This window comes from Leuresthes tenuis, unplaced genomic scaffold, assembly GCF_036924035.1.
Source record: "Leuresthes tenuis unplaced genomic scaffold, fLeuTen1.0.hap1 SCAF_6, whole genome shotgun sequence".
NCBI classification, from domain to species: Eukaryota; Metazoa; Chordata; class Actinopteri; order Atheriniformes; family Atherinopsidae; genus Leuresthes; species Leuresthes tenuis.
Genome location: NW_027325360.1, coordinates 23327175 through 23354239, shown reverse-complemented (window position 1 = coordinate 23354239; position 27065 = coordinate 23327175). Strand labels below are relative to the sequence as shown.

The 27065-nt window shown below is 39.8% G+C and overlaps 2 protein-coding genes across 4 annotated transcripts in view; one reads left to right on the top strand and one right to left on the bottom strand.

Annotated features, from left to right (window-relative positions):
• dtx1 (deltex 1, E3 ubiquitin ligase) overlaps positions 1-8473 on the top strand; it is a 41171-nt gene extending 32698 nt beyond the window's left edge. For both annotated transcript variants that reach the window (XM_072388319.1, XM_072388318.1), the window contains exons 6-10: positions 578-639; positions 818-976; positions 2587-2748; positions 3198-3287; positions 3392-8473. In XM_072388319.1, the coding sequence (XP_072244420.1) occupies positions 578-639; positions 818-976; positions 2587-2748; positions 3198-3287; positions 3392-3616 (698 nt within the window). In that variant the 3' untranslated portion in view covers positions 3617-8473. The remainder of the gene's footprint in view (positions 1-577; positions 640-817; positions 977-2586; positions 2749-3197; positions 3288-3391) is intronic.
• A 1727-nt stretch (positions 8474-10200) lies between these two features.
• LOC140310142 (rasGAP-activating-like protein 1) lies at positions 10201-26762 on the bottom strand. Of its 2 annotated transcripts, none has more exons than XM_072388316.1 (21): positions 26530-26762; positions 26169-26225; positions 23891-24004; positions 23497-23558; positions 20467-20596; positions 19825-19906; positions 19591-19731; positions 19374-19465; positions 18582-18699; positions 18287-18440; positions 16832-16896; positions 16491-16603; positions 15633-15825; positions 15364-15501; positions 14463-14607; positions 13630-13802; positions 12589-12726; positions 12223-12358; positions 11511-11631; positions 11232-11308; positions 10201-11120 (listed from the first exon to the last, which is right to left on the bottom strand). In XM_072388316.1, exons 1-21 carry the CDS (start codon positions 26592-26594, stop codon positions 10972-10974), a joined length of 2463 nt encoding a protein of 820 aa, XP_072244417.1. In that variant the 5' UTR covers positions 26595-26762; the 3' UTR covers positions 10201-10971. The 2 variants fall into 2 exon arrangements, with proteins under 2 accessions (XP_072244417.1, XP_072244418.1); XM_072388317.1 differs by having other exon boundaries at positions 11511-11625.
• Between the last annotated feature and the right edge of the window lie 303 nt (positions 26763-27065).

The window sequence follows — 27065 nt, the reverse complement described above, 5'->3', positions numbered from 1 at the left end:
ATGCCTTTCCATTTTGCAGGGAAATTTGGATTTATCCTGCTTTGCTTTCTGCTCAGAAGACAGTCAAAGAGGCTTCTGATTAGGCTAATAAGGCTATCAAAATGCTATTGTGTGATACTGTTTGTTTAGGATTCTTATTATTGCTTTTTTCTCCTTCCTCTGTGGATCCTCTGCTTGGCCTCTTTACTTTAGTGTGGCTGCCTCTTCCGGCTGCGGTCCCTGCGTCTGCTCACTGGCTGTCCCTCAAATGAGCAAACAAAGGCTCATGAGGAAAAGAGGTTGCCTGTAAGCGTATTAGGGGTGTAAGCTGTGGATGTGCTCTCAACCATGGTAGCTAGTTGCATACAGGGATTATACTGGGAATGGCTTTTTGGTATGTGCCAGTTTGAAAGTCACCTTCTCTTTAACCTAACATTTTAACTGTATATGCGTGCAAAACAACCTCTGCATGATGTTGTGAGGCCATCTGCAGAGCCATCTTCACATTTCTCATGTTAGCTTGTGTTTGTGGCTGTTGGTGGCAAGTTTTTTCTTTGTTTACTTTGATAGTCATCTGCTCTCTCTTTGTCATGGCAAGGAAAAAACCCAGAGGATGTGGTGCGAAGATACACGGAGAAGATTAAAGTTGTACCAGATGAGGTAAGAGAAAGACACTAAATGCGTGCAAGCACAGAAGACTTACCTGAGTTGCAGTCACAAAGAGATGTAATCTGTCACTGATCATTATCCTAACTGAAAGTGAATGTCTTCTAAACACACAGTCATATACATATAGAATGTCTTTTAGTATAGCAAGTATTTTGGTTGACTATTCCAGGACTGTACCATCTGCATGGAGAGGCTGGTAATGTCATCAGGCTACGAAGGCGTTCTGCAGTACAAAGGCATCAAGCCAGAGCTGGTGGGAAAACTTGGCAAGTGTGGTCACATGTACCATCTGCTGTGCCTGGTGGCCATGTACAACAATGGCAATAAGGTGAGTAAAAGCTTGTGAGCCAGACACTGTTATAATGCCATTCTAGGCTCAAATTCTAAACCAGTGATGTCTTCCAGTTTGACCGGGTTGTGAGATGCTGGCAGATGATTGGGCCTAATGATTGGGCCAACAAATTATTGCACACAGATGGGGGATTTTACATACCCACATCAGATCTGTCATATCAGTGCAGTACTTGGTGAAATCCCTTTAAATTCTGCTCCCTGTATTTTGAATGCATAAAATAAAAATTCATATCACACTGTTTCTGCTGTAAGCCTTTTTAAAAACGGTTTATATAGCTGTTTTATGTGGATTTTTTTCTATTATTGTTTATGCACCTTGGCTGGGTGCACAAAGGCAATGTGAGGATAAATGCACTTGTGTTACGTCGCCATTATCAAGCACAGATGACAAAAAGACAATTTTATAATAGGCTACTATTTGGCCTGAAAATATAGGAAATAGTGGATTCTTAAAGAAAACCTCATCTCAAGTTTGTTAGCTTATTAATTTATTTATTCTTTTTTTTTTTTACCAATTACTATCCAGGAGGTATAGAAGTAAGAAATCCATTACAATTCAAATATATTTATGAGCATATTCTGGCTTAATCGTAAAACCATAAAAAGTGGTGAAAGATAAAAATTCAAATATGCTGTTTTATTTTTTTAATTTTGTCAGCATGAGGATTAACTCACAGAAATCCTATAATGTACAGAATGAAATGCTAATAGCAGCCGGTAAAGAGCCTGATTTGGTGTTGTGGCAGTGCAGAACATATCAGTGTCATCAGCATAAAAAGTTACTATGCCCTAACCCAGGATTGATCCCTGCTGCTATCCCTTTTCTACACAAAATAGGCCAGGAGTGATGCATTCTGCCTGCACGAACTGAGAACTACCTGATGAGTGTTGTTTTTTTTGTTGTTTTTTTTAAACAAAGGACGCTTTGTACTGACAGCTTTATACAGATTACTGTTTGGTGCATAGGTGCTTTGGGTTGGAAGCTAAGTCAAAAATAACACAAATACACCCTTTGTTTTTCTCTACTGTCGTCCCCCAACTCCTGAGAAATTTATCACGCTCTTCAGCTGCTTAGTGCTTGCTTATGTTCACCAACTAGTTGCTAATGTTGTCTATCTGCTGTTTAGTGCAGTGCTTATAGTTTTCTGATTATGAGAACAGCTGCTTGTTGCAGCCAAAAACAGCCCAGTGAGATTAGTGGTGTGACTGAGCCAAAGCAGTAAAGCTGTGGCCCGACAATTTCAGTAAACTGAGACAAAATTCACCACAAAGCTCTGTAAAACCTTGGAGAAATGCAGAGTCAGGTGTTCTTGCTGGTTTCACCACTATGAGCAACCCCTTTCACAGTAAACATACTGACTTCATTAATTGTAAACTCAAAACCTTTGAATTCAAGATTTCATAGTTTTAAGCACTTTAGGCTACATCTTATCTACATTAGTTTTAATGCAAAGACAAAGAAAAAATGTTATAAGACAATTACTTTTAGTGAATTAGCCTAAAGAAACCATTATCAGCATTGTCTTATTGTTAAATTGTTCTTGCACTGTACTATATACTGTTTGTTGTTTTTTAAAAAAACAGGATGGCAGTCTTCAATGTCCAACATGCAAAACCATCTATGGAGAAAAAACAGGCACCCAGCCTCCTGGGAAGATGGAGTATCACGTAATCCCCCACTGCCTACCTGGCTACCCAGACTCCAAAACCATCCGCATTGTCTATGACATTCCTGCGGGGATCCAGGTAAGTTCTGTTTCACTCCACTAATGCCCTTATCCACTGTCTTTTCGCTCTAAATCTGTGAACTCTCTACAACTGCTTATCTGCTTAAGGTTGATGGACAGATACTCGTGCAGAAGGGTGACGTGTTAGGGCTCTTAGGAAGCTGCAGTCTTAGAGAATAGACTGTGAGAGAGACAGACAGTCTATAGCCCAAAATACGTGATACTATGTCAATGCAATGTCATTTTCTTGCTTGTAGTTGGTTTATTTTTCATTGCTGACGTAACTCAGAGTTGATAGGTAGTTGTAGAGGAGTTGCGTATTTGATCCTGAATGCTGACATTAGCATTAATTCATGGATATCAGTGGAGATTGTCCTATGGGTGATGTTGACATTTTCCACACAATTAAGCTGTATTTTCAAATGAGAAAATGTAGATATTTGTTTTTGATCTTGATGTTTTCATCAGACCAATGAGCACCCCAACCCTGGGAAGAAGTTCAGTGCAAGAGGGTTCCCTCGGCACTGCTACCTCCCTGACAATGAGAAAGGCAGAAAGGTGAGCTCTGACACAGATTCCAGAAACCCATGATTCTACATGTGTTTTCTGTCTCGCACATCGTGGGATTTTCACATTCCTTCCTCGCTTTTGTGTGTCTCCAGGTCCTGAAGTTGCTGATCATGGCCTGGGACCGCCGCCTCATCTTCACCATTGGTACATCCAGCACCACAGGAGAGTCGGACACAGTGGTGTGGAACGAGATTCACCACAAGACAGAATTTGGCTCCAACCTGACCGGCCACGGCTACCCAGACCCCAACTACTTGGACAACGTTTTGACAGAGCTGTCAGCCCAGGGGGTCGGCGAGGACAACCTGAAGGACTGATGGCCAGCTGAGCGTGCTCACACAAACACAATCCACCACGTCCCACCATCATTCAATGAACAGGGATGCTGCATGATGGGCCAAAGTGCAGCTGACAACTCCTAACTCCCCACAAACTAAGATATCCTTCAGAAATGGTGGAATGAGATTAATGGAAGCAGAAATAAATGGTTATTACTTAGGTCTTTGATTGTATAACCTAGAATCTCCCCCCTGCTGTCTCTTGATCCATGCCTTGAGCATGTTGTATCCCTGGCAAAGTCTCTAATAGGGTTACGGATATAAGGAGATTTTTGTGTTGATGCTGGAAGCTGCAAGCAAATTGTATTCAGCCCCTTTCAAATTTAATCTGACACTGCTCCTCTGCCTTTGGAGTTGAATGCAGAGGGGCCAAATCATACATACTTGCAAATGCTGAACTTATGAATGCATGGCCCGACTAACGCTGCAAATGAATGTTGGGTTAATATCTGCAATAAGGTGAGGTGTTCCTTGATATTATGAATATATGTGTAAGAGAATTTCATCTTTACAAATTAACCCAGTTTAACTGGTTCTTTGCTTTCCCCTTTCACTTTTATATTGAATTATTTACCAACCACATGTGGTGCAACTGGTTGTGGAGTTTTAAGGAGAAGTTCTTGGCTTTCGTGAGGTCATTAAAGGTTTCACTGGGCATGTCTGATGTTTGATATAACAGGTCAGTTAATCTATAAATTGAAACTGGATTCTGCAAAATATGATTTATATTCCAGAGAGCTAATGACTACAAAATATTGGTGTTTGGTTATAAATGTATTTTGTATGGTTACATTTGTGTACTATCCATGAGATATGAGATGAAACATGCATTTGTTCACTGCTTGTTTCAATGTATTTTGACTTGAGGCATTCAGGTTGGGAGGCAGGATATGCACTTGTGCTCCAAGGTTAAACTCATTTGTTTTGTTGACACACTGATGACGCTGACCTCTCTGAATGTAAAGCCTGCATTATTATTCACCCTGTTGGAGCAGTCCCAGGCGTTGGCACAATCCATTGTGCTACCCCTACGTGAGGGGTGAGTGTGTGATTGCTTGCTGTGAGGCATTACTATGCTGGCTTTAAGTCCTTGAGGTTAAAGCAGAACTCGCATATAGACGTTTCTCTTCCAGACGCCAACAGTGTTCCTGTGGAGATCCATCCTGGGCGGCACTCCTATCCACCTGCAATCTTCAAGTCTCTTGTGAGGCTGCTTTTAGGCAGCATATTGAGCTCAACAAGCTGTATAGGGAGCAATGAAACATCTCATTCCATGCGTGAGCTCACTTAGAGTTGTTAGCGCCGACCCCCCCCCCCCCCCCCCCCCCCCCCCCCCCCCCCCCCCCCTGCAGAGAGCTTCATTCAAGGAGGCATGCAAATATTGGTCTAATATGTCACAGAATGAGAGTTATTTTTTCCTACACTCTCTTCTATTCCCATTGATGTCATGCCTGTGAGCTAAAGACTCCTTGAAGGTCCTTGTGGTGTTTCTTTGCTCTGAGATTAAAGTTAACCCAAATGGTGCATAATTCTCTATGAGTGTATCTGATGAACTTTAGTGAGCAGGTGCATTGGTGTTTATTGGTGGGCACCCAGCTGTGGGGTGAAACATAGTCTTCCATAGCACTTTGAGGCAACTTCTTTTGTTTAATCAGTCCTTTCATTTTTCAGAAAATGTCTTAAATTACAGTTTAATTCGTCTTTTTCTAAGTTGAATAATAACTGGCTTACAATGCTTTAAGATATAAAGACACACACATGCACACACATGTAAGTATATATGCATACTTGTGTGTGTGTGTGTGTGTGATATACATCTGCAGATGTGATATACCTTTAACTTCAAGCTCACTTTGAGTCTATGGTGTAACTTTAGTTTATTTTTATACTCTTCTATATAGAAAATATAATGACTGGCCCACATATTTATACACAGGCACATACATAAATGAACATAAATACATGAAATCTGGCAAGATATGTCAGTTTGTCAGGGACTGAAACATGTATGACTTGTTATGGATGTCTTATAATACAAGTAGTCTTAGCGTATGCTGTTGTTACCTTAATGTAGAATTTGTCTAGTTGATCTGCTGTGGGACACAGATAAGTACAGTAAATGTGTCTTTATTATTGGTGGGTGAGCTTTAGCAGCATGAAGATGGTTGTTCCCCTCCAGATGGGCCATTTCTCTTTTTCTACTTGTCTAAAACATGGGAAAGGAAGGTGAAAAATAACCTGGGCTAAACAGAAAATATTCTTAAGAGTTTGTTTTGGCATGTTGAAGCAAAACATTGATGGGGCTCCCTTCAGATAGCTGTCATAATGAATAAGTAAACTGAATTAAAGGTCCTAGAAATATATTGTCTACAACCCCAATTCTAAAAATGTTGTCACTGTGTAAAACTGAAATGAAAACAGAATGTAACGACTTGCAAATTTTATTAAAAAAAACAATATTTTATTTACAATAGAAAACTAAAGATATATAAAATGTTGAAAATGAAAAATTTTACTTTTTCATGAAAAACATTTGCTAATTTTGTATTTGATGGCTGCAAACCTCAGAAAACCTAACACAGGCATGATTCTGTCATGGCAATCACTACAGGGGCTCAGGAACATGCAGGGTTTCAATGAAATATGCTTAACAGAAACAGTAAAAGTTCTATTATACCTAAAAAGCACTAACACTGTTCACAACTCTGTTTCAATAATGTTATAGATCAAATATGTTCCTGTAGATAAATGTATTTTAAATATGGGATTAGCAAAAATTGTCCTTACAGTGCTTCAACCCACATCCATGTGGACTTGCAGTTACACAAAATTAGCCTAATTTACGTACCCCAGGGAGAAGGAACCTTTGGCAATTCCAAGTCTCTGGTCCTTGTGCAAAAGACCTAAACAGAGTAGCAGGGAAATACTATCCTTAAATTCTGAACAGGAGAATATAATGAACTGCTGGGAATTATCACCTGACTCTGCAACTTCTCTCAGCTTTACAGCAAGTGTCAGCTCATTGTTCAGCCTGAAGGTTTACTATTTAGGCTGGAGGCAAAGTGAGCAATGTTTGTAGGGAACGGAAAGCCCAAGAGGCCAAAATTATAAAACAGCAGCTTCAGTCCTCTTGTGTGTCTCTATAGAATGCATTCAGTCAGAGTACTGAAGAGTAGGTCAGCCATGTTGGTGGCAGCAGTAAGCAGGCAATACACAATAACTTTAGTCATGCACAAAAAGCAGAAGATAATAAGCTTCAGTGTTTATTATGAATGCAAAATTAGCTGCGTAGCTGAATTTAGTTCAAGTAATTATGAGATGAACACGAGATGGATGCCTGAAAATCTTGCCTAACAAAAACATTAGTTGTACTGTATTATTAACTTTATTACTGTATTTAAGCCAACATTTTAAACCGCATTTGTTTTCCAGAGGCTTATTGTTCAGCATTCTATGTTGAATTCAACTTGCTCGTAACCCACACAAGCTAAAACAAACTACTAAAAGTATTTCAATGTGATTTTGACCCAGCTGTTAAAGACTCCATGGCCTGTCACATTTCAAGTTTTCTCTCCCATACCTTTTTGACACCCTTTAAAAAATTGGACCGCAAGGGAGAATGCTTGTAATCTATCAGGGAATTATTTTTCCATGTTGAGTGAAGATTCAGTAACGAGAGGAATCCAAATATTTGCCTCTTCGACTTTTCCTTTCCACATGTCAGGAATTGTACTATGATCGATGCAGGCCCTTAAGACTTCAGGTGTGTAAAGACTTATTTAGGAATGATGAATAAAACATGAATTGTATTTGTCTGATTTAAAGAAGAGAGAGATGGTTTTTATGCAATTTACTATTTTTAAGATCTATCAAATGGGTTCTGTGTAGCAGAAAGGCTGACTTCTGGTTTAAATGGCTAAGGATGTTTTCTTTATGGGGTGCTTACCTCCAGGTTTCTAAACACAAGGGTTGCAATCTGAGGATGTTAACATGTATTTCAAAACATATATTTTTGATGTCTTTTTTTAATGATTGCTTCTAAAAGAACTCTTACATAATATTACTGTATTACTCTTAAGATTCATTGCATACTGTTGCATTTGATTAGAAGCTGGACAGGGGATGAAATCACTTTGTTCTTACAATTAAAGTATATCCAGTCGTACTTTCTCGTAGTGTCCGCTGCAAATTGTACTTCTCTCTCAAAATGATACTTTGACACTTTTGTGTGGATATACTGTTTGTCTGTGTCTGTCTGTGGGAATGTGTTTGAGTGTGTGCTAAGTGGGCATCTAGTACACAAAGCTTAGGTTCATGTCCTTTAAAGATGCAGTGATGTTCTCCTAGAGGTGCATGTCAACCAGTTTGTGAGCAAGTGTATTGACATTGCATAGCTCTTTGTGTGTGGAAACATCTTAGTGTCTTTAGAAACAATATCACCCTGTTTTTTCTCTGGTGATTTACCACTGTGGTTTTGCAACTTACTCCAGTTGGTTAGAAAGATCTTCTTTCCTCTGTTGGCATCTGTCGCAGATGGGGACGGGACAGCGCTTGGCTACTCTCCTCGCTCTTCAGACATCATGTAAAACATTTGGATGTTTTGCATTTTAAGTGCCCATTTGAATTAACTTTTTAAAATCATGATTTATGTGGTTTGATTTATCTTAAGCTGTGTGACATAATCTAAAAGCAAGATATTGAGAGACATTGATTAAACTATAAAGGGCTTCTTAATCAATCAGTCTTTATTGAATTGTGATGACCTTGTTGCATGTTTGTGTGTTTCTTGTGAAGAAAAAAATAAATATGCCCTTGACGGGGCTATTTTGTTTGACATTTTGTCACCTCAGCTCCGACTCATTTTTGAATTCCCAGTCTGTGCTGTGCTCCTTGTTATATGGATATAAACGAGCTTTGCTGGAGTGGTGGAGTGCAGCAGAACCAGCTCTCACTGGCAGTAAATTTGCTTTACAGTCATTTTCTGTCTCTGGCTGCTATATGTTGAAGCTCTGGCAAGCTACTGGGTTTGGTGCATACTAATTCAGGCCATGGGATCTGTCGAAACCTGGGGTGATTCAGCTCCCCATTCAGCACTACCCTTCTCCAGCACTGACCCAGATACCCAGGAGACAGTCCCATCTTGGCTTTAGCACCTAAACCCCTGTGCCCTGCCTCCTCCTTTTGCTCACCTCTCATGCCTAATGAGAGTGCCAGCAGGGAAGACTCTGCTGCATCATTGCAGGTAGGTCTGCTCTCATTAGCATTTAAATAAGACCGGGAGGTTAAATGTTTGTGTGGCAGTATTCAACATTAGATTCTGACACTTGTTCAATTGTAAAGGCTGTGGTTTGATTAAATTATTCATTTGAACAACAGGGTAGTATGGTAACCATGACACTGTGAGCATGCTCTGAGATCTGTCATACCACGAATGACTGAATGTCATTGCTTGCAGTGAGTTAAACCTTCCCCTTAAATACTAACCAGGATACAAATTAACGTGAAATGTGAAGTGTCAGTTTAATTTTTATGCAGCACAAATTTGACAGCAAACCTGAGTGAATAAGGAATTTAATAAATAATACAGCCGTGCTCACAGTCACAATACGCCTGGAACAAACCATCACTGTGAATTTCAAATATGTGAATGACAGTGTGTTTGTCTCTTCAGAACAGCCATGATTCTTGAGACATGAAGCTCACAAACCAATTACATTTACCTTGTTCTGAAGAGCCAGTCATGTGGCTGAATATAACAATTTTTCAAAAGCAGCAAATACACTAAAAGTTGGATACAAAAATTGCAGTAACATTTCTATTACTGTGATTTTTTAAGTGAGTAGAAGATTAACCAAACAAGCATCACATTTAGGATGAAGAATTTGTTTTCTTGGGCACCCCAAGAGAGTTCTCAGCTAACTTTTACCAAGGTCTCACATCCTAATTAGCTCATTTGAGTTACGGCTTGTTCATTGTCATCTTAAGGAAAGGCCATGTGATGGAAATTTCAAAGATTTATTAAACCTTGTCCCAACAATAACCTGCCACGGGTTCCTCTGTGCAGCAGCCGAGAACTCCCTAATTTGAGTTTTTCTTTGTGTCCTGTATTGTAAAGAAAATAAAAACAAAAATGAACATTGTTTAAAATACTGGATCAAATGTTTCATTCCTAACTTTAGTCAGCAGTTCATCTTCAACACAGTTGTTTGCACTCACAGACCCTTTTACCACTTTTGCATGCCACTGTGTAATATTTAGCAATGCAAAGTATGAGTTATGTCTGGTATGTGCGCCATAATGTTCTGCCTATGGCAGGAAGAATGTTTCCTTCACACAGCTGCAGCAGGATAAAATGAAAATAGCTCTGGAGATAGTCACCATCTGAGAATTTCCCAGATCACAGATCTGATCTCCATCACAATCACTGACCTTCTCTGTTCTTAACTGTACTTGACAGTTATCCTCTGGGATATGATTTACAACATGTATTTGGATACTTTTTTTCTTGTAGCTTCTAAAACAAATTTGGCATCTCAAACATATCCTGACACTTGTGAGTCAGGTAAATATTACCCATATAGCTTTAAGAATGGCTACATCAAGTGTAAGGACATTTTAAAAATGCAAATTACAACAAAACATCAATTTGAAGTTGGCTGGCCATAGCACCAAACAAAAGCATAGCGTTTTGTATAAAGAAACCAAAGCAACATATAATATTGTAATATTCATTTTGCTCACTGGACAGGCAGTGTTACACTGAGGCGTCTGCATCACCATTTCATAATGTCATGGAGGAATAGCGTGTAATGTTAATGTCACTGCTACATTGTTGCCATGGTGATAAATTGCCTCAATAAAAGTACAAAACACTGAAAGTAGTCATATCAAAACGAGAATATACTACGACAAGCTTCTTGCATAAAAATGTTTGACTGTACAGTATCTTAAAATAGAAAAGCTTCTTTTCACATTTCATAAGTGGATGCAGGCCATGCAACAGTTTGCTTGTTATCTACAGAAAAAATACCAAGACAGATCATGCTTCAAGACCCCCCCCCCCCCCTTTATCATCAACTATCATAATCTCCTCCCGGCGATGTTGTTGGTGGCACTCAGAGAATACAAAAGATTAGCTGTGCAGCAGAATCCTCTCTGCTCTCCACAGCAATTGGGGAATGTACTAAAAGGCTGGAGGAACTTGGACCATGTGGCCTTTTTTTCTCCCTGACATCAGGTAATTGGTTAACTGATGTTCTCTCATATCTGTATCCCTTCACCCCAACTATCACCAATACCCTTTAGGCATTAATAGATGCCAGGTCATGTGTAGTCTAGGGATTCAGAATGACACTGGTGGCGTCCTCTTTTTCTCTGTGCTGGAAGGTGGCGTGAGCATGCTCCAAATCCTCGATCACCACCAGCAGCCGAGCAGCAAGACTCTGACCTGGCTTCATTAGCTGAACATTGCACTCAGCACCATCTATGAAAAAGAGAAATTTGGGATTACTGTGGGTAATTTACCCTCTTCTACAGTACATAATAAAAGCATACACATTAATAAAAGGGCTTCTAAGTTACAGCTTAGTCTCACCTGGGTGATCCGAGTTGATCCTCTTTTCCTTTTTGCTCGACGTCTGATCAGACTCTGGCATCTCCACATATTTTTTCCTGCAGCATCAGTCAGAATCTTATCATATTATCACTGCTCCTTCTCTGGAGGCTGCTCTGCCTTTTCAAGCAGTTCAAGATAAATGTATGATTCACTATAATGCCAGCAGCAGCAGAGCAATGTATTCCTGTGTTGCAATATAGACCTCTAGTGCTCAGTTGACAAACTGCACCCTGACTGAAGATGTTGGCAGATACTGACCTGAGTTTGTCTCTGCCCTGGAGAAGTTGCTTGTATATCATTTGAGTCTCTACGTCAGGATCCAGTGGGTCACTCCAGTCACCCAGAGTCACAGCTGAGTGAGTTCTGCTGCAGCCTGTAACTGAGACATAGCCTTTTATTGAACAGAGGTGCTCCATAAATGAAACACACATGGAAGTATATCCTTCAACTGGACAATTTGAGTATTTTATATAATATTCATTATGAATATCTCTTATTGCAGTTACCTAACAAGTTCTAGCATTAGTCATACACTAAACTACAGGAAAAATATGTCATACAAAACAATGATTAATAAAATTACAATCATGTTATTTTTAAGTTAAAAATATAAATGGTCAGAGAACATTATTGTTATCTGAACTCGCTCTTCATTGAAGAAATAAAATGAGGGTTTAGCCATTAAATATGGATCATCCTAAACTCATTCGCTTGGTGTGGAGCAGGCTACAAGTTAGCTACAAGGACTGAGGTAAAAGGGATCATATTATGAACCAAGCCAGCACATTGATAGCAGTGTAGTTTATCTTCTGGGATTCTGTTAATTCTTGACAATCCTTCCAGTGTCTTAGCTTTATTCTAACACATACACCCTCTGAAATGACTCAGAGAAAATGGGGAGATAATAACACCACATCCTGAGTTGTCACTGAAGCTGGTGCAGCATTAGAAGTAATAACAGCAGGATTACCAGCGCGGTCCACCTGCAGGCAGCAGGTCCACTTGCCACCGCGATGAGCCCCCGGGTGGAAAGAGGGCAGCATGCGCTCATTGTAGATACTGACTTTCCTGATCGCAGACAGCCACTGGTTCAGCTCATTCACATTCTGTTTGAACACCACAAACCATCAGTTTAGTGTTCAGCAAATGGAGAAATGTATCAGTTAAATGAAAAATAATGCAGCTCTTTCATATCTTATTTGGTCTTAGCACTAATCCAAGGACATGCTAAAGTCTCAACAAAATAATGGATCAAAGAAACTGAAAGAAATTAATTAACATTCTGACAAAGGCCATGCACTTTGTTGGTGACTGGCTGATGTTGGTACCTACACACCTTACACTGGATGTACATGGTGTGCAGCTGCCCGTCATTGTCCTGACTGATGACCTGCATTACATTCTGCTGCTGAAAGGCATTTTCATCCACCCTCTCCACAGCACACACACACTGAATAAGGATTGAAGAGCGCACCTGCAACAATTCAGCCACAATTCACATCGTAAATTAAGGCCGCAAATTAACACACAAGTTTCATCCTTTTGCCCAAGCAATTCACTCTATAGTTTAAGTGAAATAAAGCTGACAGTTGATCGCAGAGCAAATTAATGAAGCAGTTTCTGATAAATAAATATTTTGCGCGCATTAAGCTACGAGGAAGGAAGTGAAGATGAGATCACTGTGGCAGCAAAGGCTACTTTTAAGTGTAAATCAGCCACTTCCGACAGCAGCTCGTCTCTCTGAGACTGAAGTGCTCCAACATGGAGGAAAGGGGCCAGGACATTGTCTGTAATCTGATTTGCAATGTTAGCATGAATATCCGCAGCTTTCAATTAACCCCCGCCTTTATTCGAGTCTCACAAAGCAGGGGACTCACTCAAAGAGAGAGCTTTTTATTAGGATAGATTGGGCTGCTCTGTCTCTCTTACTGTGTCTGGATGGTAAATGAGAGGAGATCATTATCACAAGGTTAGGCTCCACATGGTAATAACACTAATGATGATCTCACAAGAAGACCAACACAAATACATTAAAGCAGGCTGGGGATGACCAAAATGTTTCCTCATTGTGTGGGCCATCCTGATAAATGTCCATCAAAGGCAGATTAATTCATCATAAGATGGCATATCAGCTACTAAAAATGAATTATTCACTTTCACGTGACTTTGATCTGGCAGAGGAATAATTATTTTTTTTCATAATTGATAATAGATCCAGATGTCACAATAGGAGACAGATTAAATAACCCTATTTTGTGAAGTGATGAAAAACAAAACATGACACAGTGGCTGGTTGCCAAAATGGCTTGCAAAGTTGATAGTCAAATGGCATATATTAGTGGAACATGAAACTTGAGCCCGCTGGTCCAGTACAAACCTGCCAATCAGAGGTCTTCGCATAAGACAGCGTCTCACTAGTCAACCAGAAGTAGCGTTTCTTAAAGGCAAAGCGGGAGAGCAGCTGTGGTCCCTCTGCTTTGTGTTTATGGAGGTAGCCCTCCTTAACTGTGACTGAAGGCATGAATACAGCCCTCTGAGGTACCTCAGACACTGCAGAGAGAAGGTGAGATCAGGTGTAAAGAAAAACTGTATTGTACTGTTAAGCATATTCATCCTGACAGACACAAGGTGGTGCTGTGTCAATAAACAAACAGCATACATTTAATAGCTTAACATTAGTTGTTATCTTTATTTTCAGAACTTTGCTGCTCCTGGCACCTGAATCACTGTCCATCGTCACAAGGGCAGCTTCAAAGGGGAATAACAAGAATCCAAATCTGCCAAACAAATCCACCCGAAAAGCACTAAATGTCAAACTGGCCTTTAAAAGAAAAGAGTGGGTGTGATGTGAAGAACAAGGCAGAAACATGATATGTCAGAGGCGGAACGTGTTTCACAGCAGCCTCACTGACACATGACAGTAAGAAAGCAGCCAAGATATGTTGGGTAACCAGTGTGTTGTGTACAAGCACGTGCAGCTTCTCACTCCAGCTCACTGCCAGCTTATTAACAATGTCATCTCTTTCCTTGACTTCCAGCTAGTTATGAATATTTCACCACAGAGCAACAGTATTGTTTCACTTAATCCTGATATTTACTGGGACCTGTCACGCTGGTGGTTGATCAGTGGCTGGTTGGCTGAAAAGCATAACCTCTGGACATGGCTCTTGATTACAAGTTTAGGGCTCTGTGCGTTGTTGTCAGCCTTACCAATGTCATGGTCTATGTCAATCAACTTGTCCAAGAAGTCTTTGACAGAAGCCACACTGCGAAGGATGATTGGATGAAGAGGCGCCATCCACTGCTCCTTTCCGTGGCCCAGCTGAAGGCCCAAGTTGCCAACACTTTGCAGTGCCTGGCGACCATAAAGACACAATATTTGCTCCTCACTCACATCTTTGATCACATCAAATCTCAACTGACTGATAGCAGATCTCAAAGTCAAAGATCAAAAGGGGCCCTGGGGCCATGCATGCTGTGAGGCCCTTTGTCCGGCCCACACCTGGCCTAGGGTGAGGAGGAAGTCCCTCTCTGATGCTTAGCTTTGAACCACAGTCTGGTTGCAGCACACACAGAGGTAAAAATAGCCTATTCCCTGTTTCTGAAAAAAAAAAAAGGACCCATGGCAACAGTATTTCAGCACCATGGACAGCAACCACAGAAGCCACATGTGGGAGAGGAACAAGGTTTCACTCACTTCCAACATGTGACAAGGTGGCCCTTATTTTTAATTATGTCATTGGTGTCGACAATTAGGGTCACTTTCACTTAAAAAACATAGTTAGCTCTCTGTTAGCTTTTCTTACAAGTTGTGCAGAAATACTTTTTCATTGGTGTACAGCTATTGTAAAGTCCTCTATTTCCAGAGCATAGCGTGAAGTGGTTACTAAAACAACTAGAGGTGTGCTTCACATCAACATCTTGAACAGTCAAAAAGTGGCTTCTCACTTGGATATCGTGCCAACACTATTAGAAAAATGAGAAAGAGTATTTTGAAGATACTATTGTGGATATTATTGTCTGTACAGTATAAACATCAAACTTTGAGTGTGATGTCTAGACATGAATAATAAAATAGTGTCTGTGTGCATTTCTGCCTTTTGAGTCATACCTTGGCCAGTAGTAACAGTGTTCTGCTTGTCCGTGTGTCAGCATGCTGGTCTCTCAGCTGGAACAGTTTAGGCGTGAGGATAGCAGGAGCAAAAAAACGCAGAAAGAAGAATCCACTGATGGCCAAGTACTTCACATCCTGGTAATATTAAGATAAGTTAGAAAGGAAATTTAATGAATAACGATTTAGCCTTCCAAGGGATAATAGTTTAAATTGAAATCATAAGTGTTTCCCACTAATTTTCTAAGTGTGGTTGCCTCCAGACAAACCTCATGCTCAGGCTCAGTGAATTGCTCCTCTACTCTCTTGTGCAGCTGTTTGAAGGCCACTCTCATGACAGGAGGACACTGATCAACTGAGCCCACGATTGATTCGATGATGCTGGTTAAATAGCTCTGCAGCATCTCCACGCTGCTGTCCCGCACCTCTGCCTCAGACACTGCACCCTTAAATGAAATCCGTCTGCAGAGACAAAGAAAGATTTGGCAAATCCCACAGTGTCACCGGAGAATACACAATCAGATTGCAAACAGTTTTGTACTGGCCATATTATGTAAGGACCAGACCTAATCCAATTTACTTATCAAATATACTCTAATCTACTCTGTATCCATAAATGATAGCCTGCTTGCTCCAGATTATATCATTACCTGTAAGCGGAGGCTATTTCTGAGATTTAACAGGTGAAGACAGACACTTGAGTGCTGCGGTGAAGATATCAAAGAAGTTATACTGACGAGGAGATGACAAATAAGATAAAGACATGCAGATCTACTGCAGATGCTGGGGATGTTATATCCTGAATCTCCCTCCATATCAGGGATAGATAGACATCTCAAGAGGCTCATGGCAGTTGCCAAGCAACAACCCTCCCCCTTTTTTACGTTTTTTTTTTCCTCACATGGATATCTTTCTCTTAGGATTGAGGTCTAAAAAGAAAGAACAATTTCCTGTGGGAGCTTTTTAATTTGACCATTTTAACACCAATACTGTGAACTGCCAACTCAAAATCCCCTCCTCATTTGAAGCGTAAGCCAAGTGACTGTGAATCACTACTGGACTATTTTGGTTGGAATGTGATTTTGCAATAGTACTGTGATCAGCACAATGTTTTAGAGCCGTTTTACCTTGTGCGGTTCAGGTCAATCTTACATGGGTCCAGCTCAATGTACTTTCTCTCATCAAAGATGCGATTGATGATGGGTTTCAACACCTCATGCAGATACAGCATGCCAACAGCCTGACAGCAAAACAATACCATATTTTGAAGACCTTTTATATACATCTATGCTACAGGGATTGGTTTAGAAATATGTAAATCTACATAGTAAAGAGAGTAAACAAGCTACAATAAGGGGATATTAGTACAAATACAGTAAATATTGACAAATTGAGTAGGTAATAATGTATTAAATCAATCACTTGTACCGCCTTGAATGAAAAAAAAAAAAAACATACTTTCACGCACCTTCATGAACTGTTCCATGGCCTTGGAGGCGAGTGAGTTGGAGCGAAATAAAGTGTTTGGATCAGCTATGAGAGCAAAACAGAAACAAAATGTTACAATATTTTTCATTTTTACTGTTATTAAGACTGTAGCAAAACGCAAGTATGCTGAGTATTGCTCTCTGCTTATTGACCCTTGAATCTGAATTAAGCAAAGAAAGGATAGGGGAAGTGGTTTTATTCTCGTCTAGACTGACATTTATAACCTACATCAACCTAATTAATTTGGACTACATTTAGACAGCTTTTTCCATATTTTTCAATAAGAAAAATTAAAGAGTTGTAAAGCTCACTATGAATCATGCCTCATTTCATGTCATTTCAACTGATAGAAAAAATATATATTCTATTATAAGTACAGAAAAAAAATTATAAAAAAAAAAAAACTGAGATTGAAGCTTTGCCTAAATAAGATGGTAGCTACTCATAAAGTGTACGAAGACTTTTTCTGCTCCCTTCGATTACGGCTTTTATTTTGGTTATTTTATACGTTTCTTGGATATTCATGTTTTCCGTTCTCTTTCATGCATTTTTATCAGTGTCACAAAGGAAAGCAGCCTGACCTCACTGCAATGTCAACGTAAATCCTTCAGAGTGGTGATAGCAAAATATCCATGGTAACAGGACTGATTTGCCAGATGAAATATTTGTGGGGATGACAGGATTGCTTTCATCGCTCCCCAGTGGGTGTATAATACATTTTCCTTGCTTTGCCCTCTGTGTCCAACTTAAATGTTTGGCTGGCTCGCAGCATCTATTCTTGATCAAGCAGTTACAGTTTGGATCATGTGGGGTTGCCATGGAAACATGGGCACGATACTTATTATCTCAAACTACAACAACAGAACCCAAAGACCAAAGCACAACTCAGTGGGAATTATGTCGGAGATATGGTGCGGAGGCAAAAACATGACTAATCCAAACCTCGGAGAAGCCACGAAAAGACCGAAGGGGGTGAGTAAATAATTGGCATCAGAGCGGTAAATATAGTGCCGGTGGGCTTTCACTGCCCACACACAGACCATAACTGTGGTGTTCAGAGAACTTAATGTCAATTCAGAGTTAAACAGCACTAACCCTCGAGGGTCTTGGAAGAGTGAAGCAATAACAGTAAACTGGACTGTGCCAAACTCTGATTAATACTGACTAATAGAGATAAACTAAGATCTTATGCACATTGTGTCTTGTAAACTCACAGTTGTCACGTGTAAAACATTTGGAGTTTGAATTTGTAGGCATGTTACCTGACAACACGCTGGAGCCATAAAATGCAATTTTATCAAAAGTAGCTTTGTTAAGACAAAAAAAACACATGCCCAAGTACTGTAAGAACAATTTCAAACTTTCCTAAAGATTTCACAGTGGCTCAGACTGACACAAATATGTCCAACCTTTTTGGTTTTTGCTTTATTCTTACTGGTGTGGTTGACCTCCCGGGTGTTGAGGTAATCTAGGAATGGCACCACCAGGCCTTGTCCCAAGTAGATCTTCACCAGAGTCATTGCAACATCCTGCCGGCTCTCAACTGTGGTCATCTCCTCCAGCATGGTCAGAGCACTGCTGTCCTCCACCTGTAGAGAGGAGAACTCAGGTCACGTGCTAAGAATGTCAGTGTGCAGATGGAGGATGTGTAATGCATCGTGCAGTCTCTTCAGATGATGATGATGGTGACTAAGTGAATATCCGTGATGAGGACGAGCTGCGATGCTGACCTCTGTGGGGGAGATTACCGACTCGACCAGCAGGTCGATGAGAGGCTGATAGTACATGGACGGCAAGATCCGATCCTCCACCAAACGCACCTTCAGACGCAACGCTCCCAGCTTGCCACTGAAAGCAAAGCAAAATAGTGCAGCATCTAAGGAAGTGGAGGTTTTACTGCACACTCTTAAAGTAAAAAAAGTCCCCATTAGAAATAACTTATAAAAAGATGAGAAAATTGTTTTTGTGCACCTAAGGGCCATGTACTGCAGATATTGTGTATTTAATTCAGTGAAAAAAGATTTAGAAATATCGAATCAAAGGAAAATTATAGAACTGAGATTATCATTCAGCCAATAGAATTTAAATGTTCTTCAAACAATAGTGCTCAAGGTCAAAGAATTGTCAAAATAGTTTTATCACTCCTCTTTTCAAACCAAGAGTGGTGACAAAATATTTTCAGATGATTTACTGTTCTACAGCATACTGCCCTCTACAAAAACCTTATAAACTTTGGATAATTTCCTATAAGTCTCTAAGCTTCACTTTACTATGACACTAACATTTTGCATTTTATCCATCCCTCTTTGGTAAAAACAAATATCTCAAGAAACAGACGCTGCACCTGTAAATATGCATTTAAATCCTTTTAAAAAGAAAGCGTAGACAGAAGCAACTGCTTTCCTTGGATGCATCTGAAGAGAATATCATTTCTTTTAGGATTCTAAAGGCGAAATATATCTGAGATACACACATACACAAACTGGTCATTTTATATAAACAAGCACACCCATAATCCTCACCTCGTGTCAACCTCATTGTTTCCCAGGGGAAGCAAACGAAACCAGCCCTCTAGCAGAGGTGTCTTGTGCAAACAAGCAAAAGGGATTTCCACCTGTGAAAAGAAAGAACAAATAAACAAGGAGACAATATCAGTTAAGAAGAAAAATATATAACTGTATATTTAATAGATGAAACACTTTTAAAGCAATCACAAAATGATACTCAAGAAATCCTGACCTTTCCCAGAAAGTCATTCTTGCCCACCATGTCCCAGTCCCAGACCTCCACAACAACAGTTCGATCCTCACTCAACTCCTTTTGATCCAACTCCAGCTCTAAGGTCTCTCCCCAGTGAGGGAAACGGGTTTTCTTGATAATCTACAACCCAGCATTAATTAATGTTCAGTAGAAAAAAGCGTATTATTAATCTAATGCATCAGTTATCACACAACAAATGTTTATAGAGCTCACCGTGGTCTCTGCACTGTGGTTGTTAAAAATAACTCTTGCAAAAGGATCGGAGGTTCCAGAAATGTCTCTTGGAGCCAAGTCTCTGAGGCAATCACCCGACAAAAAGTAAAGAGAGCTGTTAAAAAAATCTAAATACTCAAGAAAATCCCATTACCAGTTCTGCAAACAAAATCGGTTAGTGTGGTACAACAAGAACAAGCAAAGAAAACCACTTGCCATTATTCTTTCAAACCCTTTTCACAGACATCTGAGCATGTTTCAATAACACAGTGTCAGGCCCAGATTGACAAGCTCATTAGTGGCCTGACTGAGACTGCGAGATTGTAGCCTGCGACACACAGATGGGACAGTGAGTGGTGTGACAGTGGCAGTATGATTCAGAAGGGAGTGTGGAGGCCTGCAGGGCGATGATAATAAGATTTCTGCTCAGAAATTTGATGGTACTGCATGGACTCAACTGCAGAAACCTAACTAATATATAAGATGTTAACATGATGTCAAATTCTATATGCTTCTATTGTTTATGTACCCTTCTGATCACAAGCTTGCTTCTCTAATGTTTGCTCCATTGTTGTCCGGTTCAATATCTACATGAACTCTTGTTCCCGTCATTTTCACCGCAGTGGCAGGATTTCATTTTACCTGGCTTCAATGACTCGACATCGCAGGCTGATCTTCTTTGTGCCCTTCAGAAGCTCCAGACTGAGATGGATCTCTCCTTGGACTTCTTCATCAGGGTCAACCCTTGTCAGGTTCAGCCAACTATCTAACCCTTTCCAGACCACAAAAAGAGATTCTGTTCACTGAAGCATTAACACTAGGAGAGGAGAACAGACAAGGCTATGAGGGCTGTAAATAATATTTTTTCATTTTATTCCAGCACCAATGGTAAAGTATTGTTGTATAACTGATAATGAGACTTGTTCATTTGCAACTAAAAAAATCAGGGTTAATAGTTTACTATTTGTTCATTATTATGTATTTGAGTACAAGTACAAAATCAAAATAAAGTGCAAGTCGTTTCATGGCAATTCATTCAAAATGTATTCAAGCACAGTCAAGTAAGAAAAAAACAATATACAGTCAGGTTTGCAAGTATTTGTCTAAAACCGTCAATTTAATGTTTTGCTTCTGTACGCCACCACACTAAAAAGTAGAGTCAATTAAAACATCCATCCATCCATTTTCTATACTGTCAATCTGTCGGTTGGGTCGTGGAGGGGGGGCTGGAGCCTATCCCAGCAGTCATCTGGCGAAAGGCGGGGTACACCCTGGACAGGTCGCCAGTCCATCACAGGGCCACATAGAGACAAACGAGACAAACAACCACACACACTCACACTCCTAAGGACAATTTAGAGTCACCAATTAACCTAACATGCATGTTTTTGGATGGTGGGAGGAAGCCAGAGTACCTGGAGGGAACCCACACATACATGGGGAGAACATGCAAGCTCCACACAGAAAGGCCCCAGGCAGGGATTGAACCTGGAGCCCACTTGGCCGACAGTGCTAACCACCACACCACTGAGCAGCCCCAATTAAAAAATGTTGCATTCAAATGTTTGCAAAAAGCAATTAGGAATTCATTCATTTCTATGCTTTCAGTAAAGCAAACTCAGAAGATGATAAATATGACGGGTTACTTTTCAGACGTGGCCTGAAATCCATCACAAACAACGACGGCAAGTCTGGAGCTTGTGGACATCGCCAAATACTACATTTTCTTTCTTGTGTTCAGCAAGTGACACATTGTGCTGGGGGCAGGTGACTCAGATGAGTCACGAACCCCAGAAAATAACCAGGTTGCTGTTCACAACCCCCCACCAAATTAGTTTTTTGTATCCTTTTATGAATTTACTGATACAGAAAGTGTAATAGATAAACAATTCCCGATATAATATATTTGATTTTATTTTTTATATATTATCCATTTTTCCCTCTGCAACCCAAGGAATTTCCTCACAATCCCCTTGGAGGGTAGCAACCTCCAGGCTGAGAATGGTCAAAATAATCTTGTCCCGAAACTGGTTTTACATCCATCCATCCATTTTCTCTACCTGCTTGTGTCGCAGGGCTGGTTTTAGACGTTCTCCCCAAAGTCTGATGTGGCCTACTCGTCCCACCAGTGGCTTACAGCCTTGTATTTCTATTCACGAGGTCTTCATTTGATAACTTATTGTAGATGTTACGCCCACCTCTGGACAGTGCTCTTGACATAGCCACGCACTGTAAAAGCAAACCATAAGAATATAACTAATAAAATCGGTGCAACAATTTGTTGTCAACTTGTTCGGGTACATTTTCACTGATTGTTTTGAGTAAATTCTACCTAAAATGAACAACTATAACACACTAAATGAAATCATCTAAATTCGAGAGTTCACACTAAAATACATAAATAACTTTCTTATAAAACTGAGTAACATTAATTCTTGACAGCAAAGATATAGAAAACAAGGATATTCGGCTATCCTTCATATTCTATCCAATATCCTGGAGCTACTAGACTGTTCCTAGAAATGACTTTAGTTATTATTAACACACTATCACTCTTTTGGGAACAGGCAAACAGCTTGACACCACTCACAAACCCAAACTAATTAAGTTAAAACTATGTCAGGGAATGTTCCACAAGCTTTATTACCGTCTCTTAAGATTTCCGCTTCAGTATGTTTCTGATACGTCTGCCTTGTTTTGACGGCTGCCTTCACTTGCATCGAGACCTCTTAGGACCCCACATTGGGAGTTCTCAATAATGAAAGCAAATTCAAAACATTGATGAAATCCACTACAAACTCTCAACTTTTAATTTGCCATAAAATAACAAGGAAACAAGACAAACTGCACGATCCCATCGATTTTGAATCTGTTAAATCCAAGGGGCTGTGATGTCTAAATACTTAATGCAACATTTTTGTAAAAGCCACTAAGTTAGAGATGAAAGTCTGAACTCAACCACATTTTGATGCAGATCTATTGTAGTGGTGAACAGAAGCAAAACACCCACTGTGTACTTAATGGCCTGACTGCAGTCTTACATGGTTTGAAAAACATGTAAATTACGAGGCGGTGTTAAATTTATGATTTCCCATTTTAGGAACATCCAACATGAGATAAGGTAAAAAGTCAAAGCCAGACTGTCACAAAAATCCAGCAAGGGAGCAGGTGACTCAGTGCCACCATGTAGCCATGATTCACCGAAGGGAAGACCGTGATAGGTGGCTTCTTAAAAGAAAGGTATCAGTATGCAGTAAGCATACCCTGATAAACACTTTCAACAGTTTGATACAACTACTACACTTCCACATCATACCATATTGTGAACGCCATATGTCTGGCCAAGACATCACAGAAGGTGCTACAGCTGATGCTGACGTAAATATTGTTACTGATTTCTTGACAGTGATGCGTTCTGTAAGAGAGCCAGTCAAGGCTGTCTGAAACGTGCTGGGAGCTCTCCTGGTTTATGATGAACAATTTTGTGGAGAGTAATGTTCACAAAGTGATAAAGATGAAGTCAAATAGAGTTAAACGTGTAAGAGACTTTTCCCAGACTAAAAAAGGACCGGGACTTTTGCCTCCATCACAGGCATCAGTGTACCTTTAACCTCTTACGTCTGGTCATGTACTCCATCAGTTATGGACTAATGCTAATTTGTTCAGTCATACCTCTAGCTTGAGATCCGATGGCTTCTTTGCTCAGTGTAATCTTTCCAATAACATCATCGTGGCTGGGAAAACAATTAAAAAAGAGATTATCAGGTAGAAGGCATATATTAGGACTGAAAATGCTGAGTAAGACAACTGGATGTGGTGGTCATGAGAAGAGAAGGAAAAACACAACCTTTAGTCACTTGATCTGAGCGACCACCAGCCTCAAGATGTTTATTTATTTAAAGCTTGGAGGTTTTTTTCCCAAGATTTTTCAGCTGAGCTTGAGGTTTTAACCCACATATATCATTTCATGAGTCAAGTTAAAGAAACACCAAGGACAATAAATTAACTGCAAAGCTCTGCCAGTCAAGAGTAATAGTTGAATAATACAAATGGATGGCGGAGTTACCCAATCGTGTCCTCGTCCATGACTTGGAACGAGAGTGAATGGAACCCCATCGGGAGGTGTAACGTGTACTCTTCCCCCCAGAAAGGATTTAGATTCTTCCATACCGTAGCAGTCCTGAAAAGAGAGCCGACTTGAAACAGTTACATTTCACGTGAATGGATGAAAGGTTGGGTGTTGGAGGGGGGAGCTCTCATGCTTTACTAGTTATCTGCAGAAATGAATAAGACTCGGGATTCCTCTAAGGGGGTCATAGCATGTAACAGCATGAGAGAGAGGGAAAATCTTTTTTTTTTTTGTCTGTTTACATTGCAAGGCAGCTGCATTCTCATAAGAAACAATCTGGCACACCTGGATAACCTTTTTGATTTACCTAATAGTTATACTCACTAGAAGTTATTTGGATGAGACATTCTACAGATGAGATGGTTTGTAATAGAGTCAAAAGGGGGCAATATGACATTCTCCAAATTAAAATGATCTGCATGAAAATGCTCACAGACCTTAAGCTGGATTTAATCATTTTTTCTGGATATTCCCTTTTATGAGGCCCTTCTGTTGAAGTCAGAAATGATTCTTCTAAAGGCCCAAGCATGACCAAGCCCTCCCAAATCTCAATACCTTTTTTGGTGTTAATTGCAAATCTATAATGTCAGTAAGAAATGTGAAGTAGTGAAAATCTGTAATTCACACCACATCAGTAGTTCCTGATAAAAAAAAAAAATCCTTATTTTTTCCAATGTAGCTCTAATTTTTATCGATCAAATTCTTGTACCACCGTTGCACTAAAGTGGTGGTTAAAACTTTGCAGGTTTTGAAAGTTCTACATTTCTGTATGAATATGAGAGAACAAAAAGTCGATAAAGAAAACTTAATTTAACCAAAACAAAATCATAATATAATGTTATTATTAACACTTATTAAGTGTTTCATGCCTATAAGTGGTAAAAGTTAGTGAACCTTCAGGCTTGGGCCTTTAATTTGTAAAAGTTAAACTAGAGTCAGATGTTTCCGATCAATGGGCTGACAATCAGGTGTGAGTGGCATTTTCTCTGTCTGAGTGTAACTGCACAATTGTGAAAATGACACTGCATAAACAAAAGGAGAGTTCAGATGAAGAGTTGGTGATGCTCCTCAGATTGGAAAAGGTTATAAAGTTGTCGCTGAAGAGTACGCTCTCCACCGTTACCGTGAGAACTCTGAACAATAATAGTTTGCATGGTAGGAGAAGAGAAAGCCACCACTCACCAAAAAAGAATATTGTTCCAAGTCTGCACCATGCTAAAGATCACATGGCCAACTCAGAAGACTGTTGCTCAAACAGACAGATGAGACTAAAATGGTACTTAGTGGTTTAAATGTGAAGCATGATGGTGGAAGTATTATAGCTTGAGCCTGTTTTGCTGCATCCGCATCTCGACAGCTTGTCAAAAAGCTCACAACCTTTTGCCACTCACAGATATTTGATAAGGTGTGATTTTTTTCAACCATTAATTAATTACAGACTGAAAAAATGTTGTATCATTTGTTTAACTGCGTTCCCTTTATGCACTTCTATGACTCCTGTGAAAATTTGATATGTAAGTTCATATTCATGAAAAAATTTAAATTAAAATTTAAAAAAATCTGCCACAGGACCAAAGGAAGACAAAAATTCAATCTGAAAACATACAGTAAGAATGTACAACACTCATTACCTCCCACCACAATCCATCAGCCTCATCATCCATGAGCATCACACTCAAGAGTCAGTTGGTCAGTAACAGTATAAGTGCAAGATAATGAGCGTGACTGTCTGCTGTGAATCACTGTGCTGTTTTTTTGTTTTTTTTTATCATCATGCCAGATGGAACAAAAGCCACTGAGTACACCCAATTTTCTTTGCTAAAGATATCCTCCATCTTCAACTGAACTTTCACACTTAAACTCAAAGCCGCCTCTGAGCAGGTGTATTTTGCTCTCGGTTCAGTGTTCTCCTTTCTTACAGGTGTCCCCTGTGATAATTGATGCATTGTCTCCATGGTTACCCAGGGGTGTTTAAAGGCCAGACCAGTATCAGGTTCTCTGATGGAGTGGCCATGCTGTGGGCACCAAAACACACACTCTACCCTGGTTAGATGTGCAGAGTAGCAGGAGCACAGCAAGAAAAACATTACAAATACTGTGTATAAACTGAACAGTGTGACATGAGGCAGGATTATTCTCCTTTTGCTGTATGTAAAGCACGAAACTTCCTCCTAAACGTATTATACATGTTGTCATATAATTAGAGAGAGCTCACCTGGCCACTACTTCATTGTCAACTTTAACGATGCAGTAAGGATCACTGGTTCCGGATCTTAATATATAAAAATAAAAAAACAAACAAAAAAAAAACATAAAAGAGATGACAGAATGAGCACGGAAGAATTGCCCCTTGTTGATTAATATCAATTAATTCATCAATGTTTTAATTATACCCAGGTCAAATTGAACAGATTGACTTAGCTCTATTTGCTCATAATTTACATAATACGCCAAAGAAGCATATGTAATTCCAATCATTCAAATCTAACCTGATTGTTAGATATCACACAATGCTGGGTATATTCTAACACATGAGACTTGAGTATAGAAACACATGCCATTCAGAAATTACTCACACGTCTTTGGCCGGGAGATTCCTGCCCTCGACAATTCGAAAATAAAGAGAAGTATTTTTGGACATTTTCACTGAGGCAAGATATTAGTCCAATTTTTCATATGCTGCCATACGCGCTCTTATAAAAAAGCGCTCTTCCCCTCCGCAAGTGAGTTTTCTTCGTTTCATGACACCTTCAGCTCGTGACGGCGTACAGCCCACCAGTAGCGCGCGACACAGGCGCGCATCCGGTCCCGTCAGTGCAGCAGGTTAAACCATAGGCTGTAGCCTACGGGGTTAATAAACCATGAGCCTGTTTCAGTTTTAAGGTTCTTCTTTTAAATAGAGTTTTGTGAAAAAATCCCCAGTAATGAACATCCTAAAACAAACGTGACACAATAAATTGTATCCACAAAAGCTATGAGGGTTGTTACTTTTATGTTAGCCAGAGATCGTGTCCAGTAATGTATTATTTAAATTATTGCTTCTTTCTTTGTTTCTTTTTTTTTTCCCAAAAATTCTTACTTGAAACCGCTGTAAGTCTTTGACATGACGGTA

Bases quoted from the DNA above. Each gene is read 5' to 3' on its own strand.
- LOC140310142 (XM_072388316.1), bottom strand. From the start codon at position 26,594: ATGTCCAAAAATACTTCTCTTTATTTTCGAATTGTCGAGGGCAGGAAT. The intron at 20,597-23,496 runs GTATGACTGAAC...TGGTCTGGAAAG, and splicing joins CATCGGATCTCAAGCTAGAG to GGTTAGATAGTTGGCTGAAC. The intron at 18,700-19,373 runs GTGAGGATTATG...CTTTGCTTTCAG, and splicing joins AACAATGAGGTTGACACGAG to TGGCAAGCTGGGAGCGTTGC.